Consider the following 19,296-nt stretch of genomic DNA (forward strand, 5'->3'; position numbering starts at 1 on the left):
TGTTTAATGGCGTCAAATTGCACATATACAAAGCAGCTGCTTTTGTGCCCAGAGCAGGCTTTCATAAATCATGGTGTGGGGTCACATGTAAGAAATTCAGGTTATGACCTCGTTCAAGGTTATAAGGTACAGGCTGACTGATGGGCTTCTCTGGGTTCAATGACTCTTCCTGTCAGATTTGTACTGGCAATCATCACCTGAATAGTAACTCTTCCACAACATTCTTGGCAAGGTGTTGCCTATCTGACCTTTCCTGTACGACTTTCCTTTTGATGCTCCACCATCAAATGATGCTCCACCATTTTAGTTTGAATTGTTTCAGTGTCATTTATGTGGTGTGTTTGGTAAACATCCTTCTTTGTTCCTGACTCTGCCGGGTTTAGATCTTAGCGGTGATGCATTGCAGACCTCGAGAGGCTTACCACGGTTCACCTTTAAATCCTCTGTTCTGCATCAACAACACTCGTTTCTCTCCAGGGAAATCTTCAATTTTAAAGCCAAATTGGTCATAAGGAGCTCATATCGTGCATCCAACACAACCACTATAAAAGGTCCCAGCAGCCTTTTTGTGACCTTTACATGGCACATTGCCAGCTGAAATGAGTATCAGAGTACACATATCAGTTGAGTATCAGCATCAGCGCCCGGTGTACGCACGATGCGTCATCTTACAATTGACCACTCCAGAGTGCAACATGTCAACTTTGTCAAGACCAGGAAGTAGATCTCGCTGCAACAACATTGATAAACCTGAACAGAGCCTTAGCAGGGGGGTAGAAGGAGAAGATGGAGACAGAGACTGGGGAGCAGACACACAGGATGTGATGTTATCAGTAAGAAAGTTTAATAGGCCTTAAAGCAGGCGACATTTAAAACCAATGTGACACGCTTATGGCGTGGCAGAAGCGCTTTTTCTTACCTCTTGAAGGTACTTGAGGGCGCTGACGTGTCTGGAAAACAAGAAGAGAGAAACACAAGATTTAATTAAACTGTGAAAAGGAATTTACAACCTTCTCCACAACTATGTTAATCTTTCTACAAGAATCATTACATTACCTAAATTATGCATGATGAGAAAAGTACATCAGAATAATGTGTGAATAGTGTGTAACTGGCTGGTGTGTTTAATAAGTTACACAAGACACTTGTGTAATTGGCTGTCAGTTACTCCGCATGCACAATAAATGAGCTCAGGAGCAGGAGAGATACAGCTGAAAGGAACAGGAGAGTAGATAAAAGGCCACCCAAACAGATTTGGATGCAATGTTTTTGTGTGTGATGCTTGCAGGGGAAGTGAGCAAATGAGGAATACCAGTCCAGATACTCACAGTCTCTCTGAGTCGACGAGCTCTTTAGCGACGTAGAACGCTCGGGATCGACCATCAATCTGCGTGACAGCGAGGGAGAACAGTGGGAGATGAATGGACACAGCTAATGTTCAAAGGCTCTCTGAGGGCACTTATTCCTCTCAAATATTAATAGGAACAGCTACGCAGCAGCCAAGGAGACTGGCGATAAAGCAAATTCACAGATTCCTGCTGTCAAAATAAGACTGATTATTTCATTACAGTAACAGCATAGACACGAAGGCTTTCTCAAATACAGGGACTTTCGATGCATTATGTATGAGAGGCTGTGCGTGTGGCGACAACAACGCTGCCCATTGATTTAGAGGCTAATCACAGGGTCTCAAAACATCCGAGCTGAAACATAACATTGAAGCCATTTAGGGGTTTACTGGCAATGCTCCTGTGCTTTGTCAGTATTATTATCTTTATTAGTCTTATGTGGGGCATCGCACAAATACTGCATTAAAAGCATTAAAAGCTGATCCTCATTTCCTCAAAGTAAAACTGCGGCCAACTCAAGTCTCTCTGGTCCTCTTCCTCTCTGTTTTTTCCTCAATTTATTGTATTTTTGCTTTGAAGAAGAAGAAAACAAGGAAAGGCATGTCACGTGATGGGAGCTGTGGCCTGATATTATTATGGTAGCAGGACGGATGGGGTCCATCTCTGAGCTACTGTACAATAGCTGCCTTTTACTGTACGGAAGTCTGAGGAGGTTTATGTGATACATTTAGATACATATATACATGTCCCACATAATGCTCCACCAAAGCAATATAGGGTGCTACAGGAATGATATGTTTTTATAGGCAAACCCAGAAGTTAGCGTTGCGCTGGTTCCCTCAGCAATAAGCCAATTGGACTTTTCCATTGGACTTTGGATCATTGCTGAAAATAAGCTCTGTGGCAAACAAAAGTGTATGATACTGTTCAGCAGGATAATCTTCACAAATGATCACCACTTTTATGATTTATGAAGCATAAATGCAAACGGCAGAAATGAAAAGCTAACGTAGGCCATGAATGACCTTCTCCACGGTCGCATGAATTCCACGTGTTTTAGGACTCATTTCTGCAGCACTCTATGTGAGCCACAGCGTTTTAAATGCATCTTCCTATAGACAAGTGCACAGTAATTGTCATTAGGTTACATTGTTCAGTTCTTCTCTCTTATGTTACTATGTAATTTTCATTCAAATCTGACAATGGCACGTCAAATATTTAAAATATTAATTCCATAGGGTCTATTAATACAATAAAGAACGACTTGCAGCACATTTTGTTCATTACGTTGGTTTGTTATGCCAGTTTGTAGCTCAGAGGATTAAATTAACCACCTTCTACCCTGCTTTCATTTGTCTCTGTATCCATATCTCACCTGTCGGTCATAACTCTGCTCAGCCGCCCCCTCTTCCTCCTCTGAAGTACGCCCGTGGTCCTCATCCGCTGACAGTCCAGCAGAGACGGGGTTCATTGGGAAAGGCTCTGTGTAGGCACTGCCAAGGGAAGAAAAGTATGAATACATCAGCACTGGTACTGAAATATGAATATTTAATACTATAACACCATCCACACTATAGCACACGTTCAATAGCATTACTAAATATGTTTAATTGCCAATTCAGGAAGGAATTGATGATCCCTAATAGCACATTTACAGTAAATCTTTGCAGCAGCATAATTCTCAAACCACTGAGCATTAAGTCCCCTATAAATATACATTTTTCCTTTTCCTGTGTGTGTCTCTGAGCATTTCCAATCCTCATGTAGAGCCCTCCAGTGGCACACAGTAATCTCTTTCATCATTAGTTCTCTCTCACAGATGGCACAGTTGTGTTCGTACACCGGTAATCCCTTTGTGTGCTGCTGTACCTGAGGGGGCCACACTGTCAGTCACTTCACATGTAATCCCTTTAAATGCTATCTGTGGTAATTATTAATGTCCTTTGGCCCATTAAGAACCATTCAGTATGTTTGACCAAATTCATAAGAAATTAGTGCATTTATTGATAAACTGAAAAATAATCAGCAATATCTTTCCGACTGATACATTGTTTTAAGTCCTTTTTAAAGGAAACATGCAAAGACTCTCTGTCTTCCAGCTACTCATTTGTGAGAATTTCCTTCTTTTCTTTGTCTTATGTGATATTAAATAGAACATATTTAGGTTTTGGCTTGTTGGGTGACATTTTACAGATATGAATGAATGTTGGTCCTGATGTCTTAAACAGCCGCCTGTGTGTGAGCAGGGAGCAGACAGCTATTAGAAGGCCAAAGGTTAACAGAGTTACCCACTGGACTTCATCTCCATTCAGTCACGCTCGTACTTCACGAGGTTCACACAACACCACACACACACAGACACCCATCAGCCCTATTGGGTGGGCTGGAGAAAGCACCAACAGGCCATTACTCATGGTTGACCTCAGAGCAGACAAATCAACCTGGTGAGGGCTCCTGGGTGATGTTGGGGAGGAAGGAGAACTGGAGGGATGGGTCTTCTCTGAACTCATTCTTAAGCTCTGATTTATGTGAGGGCAATTCCTTGAAATGCTTAAAGAGAAATGCACTGCAGATTCTCACCTTCACCTTTACACCCTCGACCATCAACAGCGCAGAGTATAAAAACACACCTGTGCACTTCTGTGCTGTCCAATTTATAATAATGTCTCCCAGAAAATCCCGACAAAAAACAAAACAAAAGTACAATAAATTGGAATAATTTCTTCTTTAAATTACATCTAACTTCACTTTTACGTTGAAAGTCGATTTCTTTGATTCCAACGTAGCCGATTTATCACCATAAAATCCCAAATCTAGCTTTTGCTTAACTCCATATTTGAACCTGCGTATATGTGATATTGTATGTAATACATGGAGCCCTTTAACAAGACCATTAAGGTAATGATATCATTCCTGCAGAGTGCAATGACATTTATAACTTGACAAAGTTAAATGTACTGTGTCAGATTCAGAAGAGGACAGAATCACTCTCGCTGAATAAGACCTGTATTCCACCTGTGAATTTGATGATGCCTGTAATATGTAATTCAATTGGGCTAAACATTCAGTATTAAAATATATATGAGGTGCAATCAGACAGGCCTTTTTCAACTTGTAATGGCACCATTATAGGAAATAGGAGCAGCTGAATAGGTTCATTAGCCTGCTGACTATAGAAGATTGGGATACAGATGAGGGGATCGAGAGATTGGGAGCAGCTTTAAATCGTTTGCTGCTTTTAGTGATGATGATTACATGTAGCCCGTGGCTGTTGTGCTGCTGCTGTTGTGATGGCGTGTGATGAAGGGATTTGTGAAGACGCTGGCGCTCTGTCTGCTGCTGCCTTACCCCGAATCATGTGACAGACTGTGATTCAGGGCCACAGATGCAACAGTGTTGCTCACTTGTTTTCAGTTGATTTACAGTCTACGCCACTGTACCAAGAGTTCTTCAGGGGTGTATGAAGCTGGAGGCTGGAGGCATTCGTGCAGCAACAATAACAGCAGAGCTGGCATTCCTGATGGTACCACACCTCATCTTGTTGTTCAAGGGAGAGTCTGGGAACCTCCGCCCCACCACCACAGTGACCCCCTTCTCCTCCCTCCATCCTATCTGTTCTCTCCTGTCTCCACCTCCCTGCCTCCCGCCAGAGCCCCGCCCTCGTCCTGCATTTCCTGTAAACAGGCTGGTGGGAAGCTCCGAGGCTCGACACTTCCTCCCCGGGGATGACCTGGCAATGACCTCAGAGCGCATGGCACCAGGCCTGGCGAGCCAACGACACGCCCTGTCCACCACCTCGCCACACAGCACACAGCCACCACCCAGTACAACAATGCACTTAAGATGGCTCCCTCATCACTACTAACACTAACATAACAGTGGGTGGAGCAGCTGTTTTAGAGGCCATGGCAGGGCTTTGTCATCACTCTGAAGAGGCTCATGTTGAACTGTGTGAAGTGAAACTGACACCAAAGGGTAAGATTTGGTACATTTTTGCGTATATTACATGTTTACTGTGTGCACAATACCAGTACGGAAGTATAGCAATGTACTGTCGTTGACGGGGATGTCAGCAAAACATATTTTAGTCACCTAAAAGAAAGTCCAACCAAAAAAAAATCAATATCAGTTTAAGTCTATGCTATATTTAGAAAACTTTACCGCTTTATGTTACCGTTAGACAACCCTTTTCCATGGGGAACCATATATCCATCTATTCTCTCGCCAAAGTCACCAGACTCCGTTGAGCAGATAAGAGAGAAAGATATCCTTAGAAAGGGCTGTCTGGAAGCAAGGTAAAGTGGTTAAAATATTCTAAATATAGCACACACTTTAACTGATATAGATTATTTTTAGTGGGCCTTAGTTTTAGGTGGCTAAAATATGTTTTGACGACAACCAGAGAATTAAAATTGCTTTGCTTCCGTGCTGGTATTCCTGTCTGCTTCTTCAAACTGGGGGCGTGCCAAGGGTCATCTACTGTAGGTATATACACCGACTATGAATAAGAACCTCATACAACCCCACTTCAAAACATCCAAACTATCCCTTTAAAGTTGACATAAAGAACACTTAGTGGGTTCTTAGTTGAGCACAATCTCAAATTCTGTGCTTTCTTTGCTAAAACGCCTTTTTCAACACTCATTTGTTGCTACAAGGCTACTTGGCAAGGGCAATTCTGCTGAGACTGCATTATCAGCAGGAGCCTCATCTTTGATAAAGCAGCACTAAGTTGTAACTGCATGCACATACACTCATACACACCTACAAACAAACACCTTGGTTAGGTTTGGGAGGAATCATTAGTGTGCCTGTTCTTTTTCCATTGTGCACCGTGTTAGCTTGATAATGAACATGTCTCTTTGTTTAACCTGAATACTTGTGCTGAGGTAGTGTCTAAATGGTGCTACACATTAATCACACAAGTGTAAACAAGCCAAGCCTGTGAAAGAGCAGCTTTGTGAGTTCTCCCTAAAATATCTGTTACTGTAGGCACGGTCCTTTTGTGTGCAGTGCTCTGTGGCCATTTGGTCATTTTCCTCACCACAAAGATCTGAAGTCTCTGTTTGTCTCAAACCACGTTGACTGTTGAATGTGTACTGAATGAATAACTGCCCTCATCGGCTATGCAGCCTGGGAGAGTTGCAATGTCAAGTTTTGAACAGAGTTTAGTGTAAGATGTACACACAAAGGCAGGGACAACTACTGACTTCACATGACTCGAATTGTGTGCACACACAAACACACATGTATACACTCACACTCAAATAAACATAAAAAAAGCCCCGTATAGACACACCAAAGAGCGGCCATGGCAACAGAAGCGTCTCCGGGGGGAATGCGGCGAAGGCGACAGGACAGATAGGCTCTTTGCATCATTGTGAGTGGTGTGAAACCTCCGTCACACAATGAGCCACATCGATAACATCACTGGGGGGGAAAAAGCCCTCACTGAGGGACCATTTTCTGGGAAATGAAAGGGTTTTAAATGGTGAGATATGTATAAAGTATAAAGTACACTATAAATAAACAGTGGGGAAATCACAGTATAGTGTCTGCATATGTCTAGAGGGGACACGCTTTATGTGTTTAAAAAGTTGTATAAATGGTTTAAACTGCAGGCTGAACCCTTTTCTACAGAGGCACAATAATAATGAAAAAAAACAGAATGGAAAATAAACAGAGGGTACAACAAGAAATAAAAACAAATGCCCCAAGATTATCTGAAGCCTTTTAAGAGGCTGTTGGTAATGGCTTGACTCTTTGACTACACACAGGTCGTTCAACACAACAATTTTATTAAGACTGCAGCCCGTAGTGGCTAAAGCTGTGGCACAGGCTGTGGTAATTTGGTACAGTCTGACCGCGGTGATTCCTCACTCTATCACACACTGCAGTAAATCATGCGGCCCCTTAAGGGTCCAATGAAAGAGAAGCACTCGGGAGAGAGCTACTTTAATAAAAGCTCTCCTAAACTTAACAATAAGTGTCAGGTACAGGAGAGCAATTACACCAGAGCTGCTCTTACTCCCTTTTCTCTTGTTCTGACTTCGCCCTCCCCCTCCTCTGTATGACTTTATCGCTTTACTCTTTGTGTTCTTACTTTTCTGCACCTCCTATCAACACATCCCCTCCCTTTGCTCTCTCACCTTTTTTCCTCACCCTTCTCCACTTCCTTGTGTGAAAGGAACTCCCCCGCATTTTTTCACTTTTAATTGCAGCCGATAATGACTTTCTCTAATGTGCATAACCTGTACTCAGTGAGCTACCCAATTGCCATTACCTGGTCTTTCACCTCAGACTTGCATCGGAAGCAGCGGCACCAGATGTGTCCACTAAATCCACCAAATGAAAAACAGGAGTAAGCTCTCCCACAAGCATTGTCCATCTTCCTAAAGCCAGCGATGCCTGACACAGCAGGCTGCTCATCTCTCACTGAACACTTTCCTACAAGAGGGAGATCCGATTCTACTCAGCCAGGTGCACTCAGCTCATTTGAGATACAGTGTAAGAATATCGGTCAGCTGTTCAGGGGTCAAGATTGCCTCTGAGCAGCTAGGTCCAGAACTCACAACTCAGCTGATTACTTTAGGAGTGGTTCCAGAGATTTAAAAAACGCTCGTCTGTTCTATAGACATGCAGGATATGCTTAGTTTCTACAATTTAATACTGGCATGTATAGGAAGATTATTATACATTATTCAATCAGAAATAAAATCACATTTTAGTCTTATTATATTAAAGACATCTCATCTATGGCTGCAACTTAGTACTGTTTTCATTATAGATGTTTATGTAGATTCATTTATTAATTGTTTAGTCTATAAAAGAGAGGAAGAGAAAATTGTGAAAAACACCCTCCCAGTTTCCCAGAGTCCAATCTGATATCTTCAAATACCATATTGTGTCTAACAGTGCAAAACCCAAAAATAATCAATTTACCATAATAGACAACTAAGAAAGAAAACCAGCAAATATTTCCAATTGAGGAGTTTGAAAACAGTGAACATTTGGAACCTATTATGGAGAATGGATTCAATCAACTAATTTATTATTTGATTAATTGTATAACTATAATCCTATTAATCGATGGTGCCTGATAAATATATATTACTTAATGCAGTAAAGGCTCAGTACATCCAAGTGAGTATTGAATATTTTGAGAATATTTCTGCTTTAACTCAAAGACAATTGACTTGAATGGAATTTAATGTGGGATGGCCATAACATTAAAGCAATAACATTAAAAAAAATCAGTAGTGCAGTGAAGGTTATTTTGGTCCGTTGAGGTGAGATGGCAGGAGAAATTTCAGAGAGTGGCATCTCAAAACATGAGCAAATAAAAACAAAAGTAGATACCACAAGAGGTAAGGTAAAGCATGCAAGGAAAGGTAACATACAGTATGTTTTTGTAACTTGGGTGAATATCAGGTTAGCTCAAGATGATACAAAGTCATTTTAACTTTATTGAGCTTTTACTATACCTTTCAGAGTCTTCTTTTGATGTCTGGGTTATGCTGTCAATCCCAGGGAAACTGTTCATATCCACATAGCCATCATTCTCATTGCAGGCAACTGTAGCGCGATTTGGGTCCTCAAAAAACTCAGTCACAGTGTGGGATCTGGTGGGTCTGACTGGGATCTGGATGTTCTCATAGTCTGAGCTCATGATGGCTGGGATGTTTTCATAGTCTGAGGTGTCTGCACTGGGGAAGGAGATGGAGCGTGGTTTGGTCAAAGGCAGCGGCATGGCGGAGCGCCGAGAACGCTCCTCGAAGGACTCCACTCTGGAGATGCCCCTACCAAACGCTTTGGGGTCATCTTTCCTCCTCTGGTGGTCCTTATAGAGGAATAAGGAGGATGGCAGGTTGGGGTTCTGGCGGTTCACAATGTGGTTCTGAAGTTGAGGAGAGCTGCCGGTGCTTCTACGATCAAGCTCTATCACTCTTACTGGGCCGTGGTGGCTGGACTCAGAGGAAGAGCGTGAAGAGCGGACGCTTCCATCGTTGAAACCCTTTGAATCTGTTTTCCTCTTGAACTTGAGCGCCAGGAAGCGCTTGAAGGAGGACTTCTTCTTTTTAGGTATGTCATTGGGTTCATGCTGAATCAGGAGGGATGGGGAACTCTTGGTGACTGGTCTTTTAGTGATGTATGCCAACTCAAAAGGTGGCGGGATGTCCACTAGAGAGGTTGGTGTGGAAATGCCACTGGATGATTGATGGCTACGCTGGGAGAAGCTTCCAGAAGAGGTTATGACACACGGGAGCGAAAGGTTATCATCTTTCCTCTTCATCCTGATGTCATCTTTCAGAGCGTGGTTGATCTCGGTTGGGGTGGTCAAGGTCAATTCTGGACCCTCTGCAGACCGGGAATAAAACAAGAAGCGGCGAGACTTCATCGACGGTATCAAACAGTTGACCCCAGACTGCGGTGAATGGCTAAGTGGTTCATTGTTTTTATCTAAGGCCACTGTGCAGTAGTCATGAGTCTGGTACTCTGTCCCTGTCTCCTCTGGTACAGTTTCTGGGACATAACCTGGAACTTTTCCAGAATAAGAGCGTGATCGAGTGACTATAGTCTTCCGATCAAATGTCATAAAGTTCTCCCCGTCGGAGTCAAACCCTGCCTCTTCGTATATATGCTCATCACTGCCCGAGTCTGTGTCCTCGTAGTAAGGCACTATATGACAGTCTAGTTCCTCAATGTCTTCTTCAAAGGCCTCAGTGGTGTGGGCAAACACCACCCTGTTGGTGAGCTCCGGCGTGCGACCTGCGTCTAGGTCTGTTGGCACTGTGATGTTGCACAATCGGAGGCGAGGCTGGCAACTTGTTCGATGGCTGAGAAAAGCCTGGTCTCTTTTAGCTGTTCTCTCTTTTGCACTTTTTCCTTTAATATGTTTCTTTTCCAATTCTTCCTCTTCGTCATCATCACCTATCTCGACATAATCCTCCGATGAAACACACTCCAACTGCCCGTCCTCTGCTTGAAGGCAGAGTGAATCATCAATGTCTGCATACTCATCTGCTGACTCGCTGGCCTTTGCTTTATCTTTGTTCGATGGCTCGGTGCCCTCCTCGATATCACCCAGTTCTGAGAGGGCTTGCTTATCCTCTAGCTTGTCCACGTCATCTGATGACACATAGTAAGGTTCCTGGTTAGAAGCAGCTGCTGTTTGCAGTTCATTTGAAGGTTTTTCATCAGTATCATCCTGACTCCACTCTGGGTCAGCAGTGCCGGTCATATCAGGCGGAACAGATTCAATGACCGAATAAGGTCCAAACACATCCTCAGTGCTGGATGTGAATCGAAAACAGCCAGAGAGGTCTTTGGTGGCCCGTTCTGGTTGCCATACCCCTGTTTCCCCTGTTTCAGCTGGGTCACATGACTCACATGCATCGCTAGCATCATCTGTGGGGCCAATCACATCGTAGGGATACTCCTCAGTTACAGTTGGAAGCACGCTGAATCCAAATGCAAATCCTCCAGCTTCCAGCTTGGAGTCATCTGTGTGTAAATCACTGTGCAAACAATCCCCACTTTCTTCGTCCACTTCGTTAAGTCCAGTACAATTGTCCTTATCACCCTGACTGAGTAATTGTGTTTTATCAACATTTTGTTCCTCTATGTGTTTGTCTGAGTGCCCTGCAGAGCCACAAACTATTTCACTTTTTTCTCTAAAACTCCTTTTCTCCTCCTCTTCTGCCTTCTCTCCGGTTTCATCCTCCACTTCAGCAGGAGGAAGTGAAGGCGTTGATGTATTCTCATCATCAGTGTGATTTCCACCTTCAGGCTGGTTCAAGTCATTGTCAGTGTTTTCATCCTCAGTAGTGTCGACAGTAGAACCATCATCTGCTTTGACCGTATCGTCAGAGCCAATACTGTCACCATCATTGTCTAAAATGTCTACTTCTTTTTCAGTTTCCTCCTCAATTTCTCCTCCTGCTATGTCCTCTTTGTCCTTGTCTCCGGTGCCATTGTCATGAACTCCATCCTCTGCCTCACTTTTCTCCTCTTTGTCCTGATTCCACTGAGCCATTTCATGGAGATCCTCCGTCTCCCCATCAGAGTGAGCCAGGTCTCCGTTACTCAGGCTCTGTGTGGGGGAGGGCTCCTCTTGTGCGTGAGTCTCAGACAGGGGTGTTGGTTTTGGGGCGACAGGAGGTTTTGGACCACGGACAGGGGGACACGGCCTGGACATCAGTTTGGACTGCACTTTGATGGTCAGATGACTGCAAACGTTTGGTCGAGAGACTTGCAGTGGATTTTGAAAATCTGTGCAAAGAGAGTACAAGTTCATTAAAAAAGACATGAGTAGAAGCCACACAATAATATTTTCCTTTTTCTGTTTTATCTAATATGTAATCCAACTCAAGGATAAATATGTGGGTCCTGTTTTTGTATTGAATGCTAAGAGGAAGTCGAGTCCTGTACACAGTGACATGCAGAAAGCTGCTGGGGACATTATCAGCAGGAAAAACAACAGAGCCACAGGGTACTTAGAGGAGGAACAATAACATGTCCCTGTCTGGGAAATGACACATGCAGGTTGGACACTTATAGCAGAATCAGATTTAACAAATGATTGGCTAATAGTCATCAAACCTTTTAAAGATGAATTTGTTATTTCTCCAAAAATATCTTATCTATATTAAAACCGATGATTAAGCAGCTTTAATTTGTAATCACGGCATTTTAATTTTGACTCTGTCTTGCTTTTGACTTTTGACTTTTTGTTAAGGAGAACATTTGTAGTCATTACTGCTCACAGAATTTAGAATTGTCATGAAGCGCACCCGTACTTAACAAAGTATGTACACCCCTTGTCTCTTCCTGTTATTTAGTACCTGCCCTGACGCACATCCTATTAAACCCTGTGTGCACTCTGGCTATCTCTGTGTGAGTGTTTTCTCTCTCTCTCACTTTCACTCTAATATGATTTTTTGAAGAATCTGCCCTTCATGTCTATATATTGCTTTCGGCCCATAATTGTACATATTTGTATCTCTATTAATGTCACCATGCTCTATCTTTTAATAATTCCAGGTTCATGAGCTGCTCCAGCAGAGCCTCCTTAGACTCCACACAGGATGTCCATGGGGGGAAGGACATTAACCCCATGGCCCCCGATCACTCCTCCATGAACCTCTCTAGGAGTACAGATTTTCACAACAAAAATGGACTTCCTTCTTCTCATTCTTGCCTTGATTCTCACGAAACATACACACACACACACACACACACACACACACACACACACACACACACACACACACACACACTTTTTTGAGCTGAAAAGGTCCTTTGAGTGCGTCAAAGAACAATAAAACTGCTAGAGAAAACAAGGGTCCCCGTCTGACAAAGCACCCAACTGCAAACAACAGGATATGAATTATGCAACAAGAATTCAATTAAAACAAATGTTTGAAAAACAAAGGAAGAGATAGACACTGGGACCTTGGCTGTGCCAAACTCACAGGATGTGATTTCAGACTGTGTCCTCATCAGGACATGTCACCCGTTAAGCATGAACAACCTGTCTAAAAACCAAAGGCTGAAGAACAAAATGACACTATTATTTTCAAAAGATTTCCTTTGACAGAAATCACATACACGATATATCATTTTGAACTTCTCTCGCTTAATGAATTCACAGGACACTGCACTTCAAAGACAGGTGACCTTCTAGAGCAAAGGCTGTCTACTTCCACAGACATGGATTATAATCCTAGTTTTAACCCTAATACTAATCCTAAAACAGATTTCCCCCACAGAGGAGACTTCCACTGAAAGCAACTTCATTCATAGTTAGTGGATGTAAACCTCAAATGTCTAGAATTCATCCCACTTGTTGTAATGGGAAATCTAGCAGCATAATTTCGTTGAAAATTCCAGTAGCTGTATGATTAATATATAACTCTGTTTATATTGTATTTTACCTATGGAATAACTCATTTAAAGCATCACAACAGGCTGCATCAAGCTGCATTGGATATCAATTTGTATGGAAAATAGGTGTCAAATTAACAGATATGTTTTCAGACAGAATCAACTAATTCATTAATTACCACACACGTGAACACACACCTGCGCTGTCTAACTTTGTTTGCTGTAAAAAAAAAAAAACATTTAAAGTTTGTTTCTCTGGACTCTTTGACATGAACATAAAAAGATTGAAAACCAACCTGCGTTCATCGTGGGGCATCATCATCCACGGGAACCGACAGTTATCCTCATGTTTCCCCACACCGAGCGCCTCCCTCGAAATGCTGTGGAAACTTAATCCAAATACAAACACATTGCGGGAAAATCAAGATGTAGAGGAAGAGTTGCGGAACATTGTTGTCTCAGTTTTCTCCAGTGAGAGTCTACTTGTGGGTTTGCAGGGTGGCAGCTTGAGCTTTCAGCCGGCGTGCATCTCCAGTGCTGGTGCTACAGTTAACTGGTGCGCTCTTGTGTGGAAGCGGGAGGTGCTGCTTGGCGCTTCCTGAGGCAGGACTAGCCTACAGCACAGCACGGCGCGGACACGGGGCGCGAACCAAGCACTCTCTCTAATGAAACATAATATAGATCATTGTGTCTGGGCTGTTTTAGATTTACATCTGGTCATGTTTTGCTTCAGGACACTGCTCCACCATTGTTGGCTACGATGCCATATTCTAGAGGCAGCACGGTAAACTAGAGCTGAGTGAGACCAAATCCACTCAGTATGAGAGATTTGGACTATACATATTATAGACTATAAACCAGTGTTTCAATGTGTTGATGGGTAGCTTTAAAACTGCAGCTGCACTTTTGCAAGAAGAAAAAAAAACTGATTGATAGTTGACAGCAGTTGCAAAATGTAAAATCCACACAGTTAATATGAGCTGGAACTGTGTCATGACATACTTTTCATGCTTTGAGTGACTGGAACATGTATAAAGAGGATTACACAGTCTATATCAGAAACTCATAAATCAAGCATAGATCCACCTCAGTGTTTTCTCCAGTATGTTTTGCACGGGTATTATTTCCTGAACCAGAACAGTGCATAGAAAGGTTCCTAAAAGCAGTTTCCAAACACAGTTTCTCCAGGACACCAAAGCTCTTTGCTATTGGCTGGGCTTCCTGGCCCGGCATCTGTTGCATGATTGAATGAATGCAAGCCTTTAAAAACCTCTCTTCATAACAGGAAACCGCTCTCCCTGTTTCCTGCACAACAGGCAACACTTCCTTAGCAACAGATGGGAAAGGTTGACGATGTTAACCCCTTAGGTAGCCTCAAATGGAGCTGATAGACTGGTGCTGTGCAGAGCCTGACGGTTCGAGGAACAGACAAACTTTGACCAGCTTCAGTCTCATTGTGGGCTTTCAAGGACAGAGGCACCTTGAGCAACACAGGGGGAGGCTGCGACTAAGCTCACTTGGGGTCTTTGATTTTTCAGCTCACCCACACATTGAAGGTTGAACAATGTGAAGCAGACTTCTGGGATTTTTGCAGCAGTTGAAATAGATAGTGATAGAGTGGAGAAGCACAACAAAAGAGTCAGCTGTGCTGTATCACCGCGGGGCTCCGGTCCTGACTGCTGCAGTGGCACACAGACCCATGCATTATACACACAGCAAAATTCCCATTCCAGATGGTTTGGTGCAGGAAGGATTAAGCTCTGCTGCAGGTGCAGACTCATAGAGGTGGTTAGAGAGAGTTCATGTCATAATGTTATTCTTGCACTTGCATGAGGGTCATCTCCTTAATATAATGATACATTGATACATTTCTAAATTATTACTCACTAAAGTAGGGTATTAAATATGTAATAATTTCTGTGGAAGATGCACCCATTTTGTTTGCTGCAGTAATTAAGCTGCTTATTTGTGTAAATAGGATGCTGAGTAATGTATTTTTCAATAGTCTACACTACCAAAACAATTAAATCACTGTGACTCAGTTGTTTTGCTTCCCCTCGTTACAATGAGATATTGTAATAACCATTATGGAGTGTTGAAGCCAAGTCAATTTTTTAATGTCTCAGTAGTAGCACATTTATAGCTGCCATAAAGTAACCTTTTGTTTTTCGACGACTAAAGATAGCTCCACTCTGCTCGTTTGCCAGTGCCAAATTGCCTCTCTCAAGAGTATTCTACTCACAATTACCACATACAACCGGTTTTTTTTTGGGTTTCATTTGTGCAAAATATGTTTAGCTATTTGCATGGTGTGCAAATAGAACCTGTCAAGCGTATGGTGTCATGTGGCTGCAGAAAATAATGGCTTTAGGAATAAATATCCCTCCAGATGTGGCGGTCAAAACATGTTTTTGGACGGAGGACACAAATTTCCTGGACCGCCTGTAGCTGCGTGCTGTGCTTTGTCACCCCACCTGGAACATGACTTGACTGGAAGAGAAAAGGGGAATGGAGATATTAGAGGAAAACATACCGTAGTAGCGGGGAACAAACCCACTATATCTCCCCTCGACTCGGCTGCACACACAATGCCAAACAGGAAAGGGATCAGGGAAAGGGGTCAGCAACTTGTTCCCAGAGCTGAGACAATCCATAACACCTGCTTTGCCAGCGCCTGGACACTGGACTCAATGGATGTGCTGAGTGATTCTATTCTCCTCTGAGACTACAGCCATGTGACATTACACTTTAATGCAGCCGATTACTGGAAATCACATGTTTTGGTTCATGCCTCATTATGGCACAATGTGTTCTTTGATGTATGTCAGTGGCAAGCTTTGCAACCAAATTCATTTCTAAGAAAAGAAGGCGATTAATCATGCCGTTATGCAAACTACCTGTAGTGTATTTGATTGATTTATGTGATACTCAAGTACAATCATGCTTTCACTCTTTAATGTGACCCAAACACCTTTGTAATTGGATGGCAAAGCGTTTGACTTCTGTAATGGATCGAATCATTATTGACATTTTGTATTGATTCCTAGCTGTGCACAGTAAGGACCACCGTGCTCTTCTGAGACTTGTGCATCTGCCCTGAAGGATTTAGATTGTGATGAAGGGACTTCGGAGCCAAGGATATGTATATAAGAGGACAACAGACTTTATTGAAATGTCAGGAAGGCCAGAGAGTATGCAGAGAGGTTTTTAAGGATGGATGGAGTGTGGTTCTTTTTAACAAAGAACTGTGACAAGATACATCATGCATTATTAAACAGAACCACATCAACTGCTGGTTCCCAAGAAAGTCAGGTGCCTTTATGCATAAAAATAGTTTTGTGTAACCTGAGTGAAATAAGAAAACCCTGTTGTCAGCAGTGTAATAAAAAGCCAGGACAACACACACACACACACACACACATACACACACACACACACACACACACACACACACACACACACACACACACACGCACACCCAGCAGAGCGTTGCAGTAAACAGGTGGACCCTGGAAGTCAGCACTTCATCAAAACGCAGCAAATACAGGTTTAATTCCCCACAGGGCCTTCACAACTCCACTGTAAATCAAGGAAACTGGCCTGTATCATTGTTGTCATTTAAATAACAAACACACATTATATTACATTTAAAAATGGTATGTTATTGTTATAGTGCTGTAGTCATCACAATGTGGATGTTCCCCATATGTAAGCACTTTTAAAATTGACACTATCCAAATAAAGATACGTGAGAGAGTGGCGTCTCAGTGGCTCATTAGGTCACATTAACTTGTAATTTCAGAAGAGCTGTTTGCGTTAAGTCTAGCCTCTTAACCTAACCTAAGATAAAGTGGCAGCTCTGCTCCAATTCTAAAAAACAAAGTATTATTGCTCGGCAGTGAAAGGCCACGGCTACGGCACAATAGCTGTCACTCTGCCGTAAATTAGCCTGAAGCCAAGAGAGTAGGTCAGACTCTGATAACAGATGAATTTTGTTATTCTTTTTCACTATTGCAGCAGAGACAATCCTTCGAGCTGCACTGTAAAAACAATGATTTACTGGTTCGAAATTAAATTCTCAAGGAGCCCTATAAAAAAGAAGCATTTATGTCCTCTCCAAATAAAGCACAATAGCACAGTCAAAGCACTAACACGCTGGCTTTTGGCGTCACAGATTAACGAGCTCTGTCGAGGCCTTTCATTGTGAGGGACTGTTGACTTCATGGGCTCTGTGTCTCTGTAGTATTTTGCATTATTTTATTAATGCATTATATGTTTCCTCGATCTCTGCAGTATGTTTCCATTTTAATCGCCTTGAACACTCAGGTCCCATGTGAGATTACAACATGAATTTCCCACATGGAATCTGTTCTGAGCATGTGAGGTGTGTGTTATCTGTGTTCACGCAGGTGTGTGCTGTACAGTATCATACATCAAGTGTGTGTCTGCAATCAACTACCACCATTCTGATTGTGTACAGAACTATGAAACAATAGGCTCATGAAAAAAGCCCAAACCAGAATTGAATTTTTCTGTGAGTGTTTTCACGTTTCTCAGCCAAAGGAGACGGAGAGGATACAGATACTCCTGCTAATGGAAACACATGTCTTTGTCATAGCTTTTATATATAGACTCATGCAAGTCTAGCCGTGGGTATGACTTATGTAACAACATGCAACTGTGTGATTTAAACCCATATATAATGCATCCCCATTATTTAATTAGCGGGAGCAAATTTTACCCAGATTTTGTCTTTATTAAATAAACCTATCATCAAACAGTCCATGCAATCAGGTGTTTGTATTTCAGCTGCCTATATCAATGATCGTTTTACTATTTTCAGCCACTGACAAAAACAAATAAGGGCACCACAATTTCGCTGATCGTTTGCCATAGCATGCTTTGGCTGTCGATCCACGCAGGACTCTGACTGTTTACAAGGGTAAACATGCCATTTAGCTTAACTGCAATCATGGACCAAATCATTTATTTCTTTGTGACACGTGTTGCAAAATGAAATATCATCCTTAAAGGCGTCACAAAAAAAAGACATTCTGCACAATATCCGCACAAACCATAAATCCTCTGAAAAATCAGTACAATTCAATCTGAGCAATAGCATGTGCATACATTTTGCGTGTAAAAAAACAATGATACTCCTACGCATCACAAGACGGAAAAAACATATCTGGGGGCTTTCCAACTTATTCTGACAATGCATCCTTCATCATACGGCCCAAGTGAACAGATATGAGCGATGTGATGTATGCGTGTGTTCACTCAGCCTCGGCCTAGATAGCCACACCAGAGTGTGTGGAAAACACAGATGGCTGTTGCTTTTGCTTCTTCCGCAAGACCTGTGTGACCTTTTACACAAAGATAACAGGGCTGTCTCTTATCCCCAGGACCCCCCGCCCAAAAAACAGCCAGGCCTGGCAGCTCAGACAGAGAACTTCCTCCCTTCTAGCTGTCTGATAGAACAATATCAACAGCCAGCACCACTATCTCCCTTTGTATGTCCCCACCAGGCTTTTGTTTTGGAATAATTAAGTCCTTTCTAAGCAAGACGGGTCCGTGACAGACAGGAAATGAAAGATCTGCATTAAAATAAGATGAGGCTTTTGGTGACCCCTTCTAATTCACTGGTCATGTATCATTTGCACTCACTCACTCACTACTTATGTCGTGCAACACATGAGCTCATAGTGAGAGTCGATTCATAAGTTTGAGCATCTTTTGAATTTTAAATCAGAAAAATGTGATTTGCCATCACTCAGTGGTTGCATATACTGAAACAGGTTTACATAATGGAAGGAATGAAGATGGATGCTTTTTTATAAAAGTGAACTGGTGTCACACTGTAACTGAAGAATGTAGTACCACAGAAACATTATTATGTTCATTTGCAAACGCCTTTGATCTGATGAAAAAATGCCCTCCTTTTATAAATGACATGTATTTTATTAAGTTTTTTAAAGTGTGTCCATTTGTATGCAATACATCACCAAGTGCTTTCAGACTCGATAAATCATTCATTTATATACTTTAAAGTTATAGTTAT

At 42.3% G+C, this 19,296-nt stretch overlaps 1 protein-coding gene across 2 annotated transcripts in view; it reads right to left on the reverse strand.

The window, feature by feature from the left end:
• Positions 1–13,770, reverse strand: part of fgd5a (FYVE, RhoGEF and PH domain containing 5a) — a 31,342-nt gene extending 17,572 nt beyond the window's left edge. For both annotated transcript variants that reach the window (XM_029431458.1, XM_029431457.1), the window contains exons 1-5: positions 13,532–13,770; positions 8,834–11,621; positions 2,725–2,842; positions 1,329–1,387; positions 920–950 (exon numbers count right to left, since the gene is read on the reverse strand). In XM_029431458.1, the coding sequence (XP_029287318.1) occupies positions 920–950; positions 1,329–1,387; positions 2,725–2,842; positions 8,834–11,621; positions 13,532–13,541 (3,006 nt within the window). In that variant the 5' untranslated portion in view covers positions 13,542–13,770. The remainder of the gene's footprint in view (positions 1–919; positions 951–1,328; positions 1,388–2,724; positions 2,843–8,833; positions 11,622–13,531) is intronic.
• Positions 13,771–19,296: the final 5,526 nt, after the last annotated feature.

This window comes from Cottoperca gobio, chromosome 5 (genome assembly GCF_900634415.1).
Source record: "Cottoperca gobio chromosome 5, fCotGob3.1, whole genome shotgun sequence".
NCBI classification, from domain to species: domain Eukaryota; kingdom Metazoa; phylum Chordata; class Actinopteri; order Perciformes; family Bovichtidae; genus Cottoperca; species Cottoperca gobio.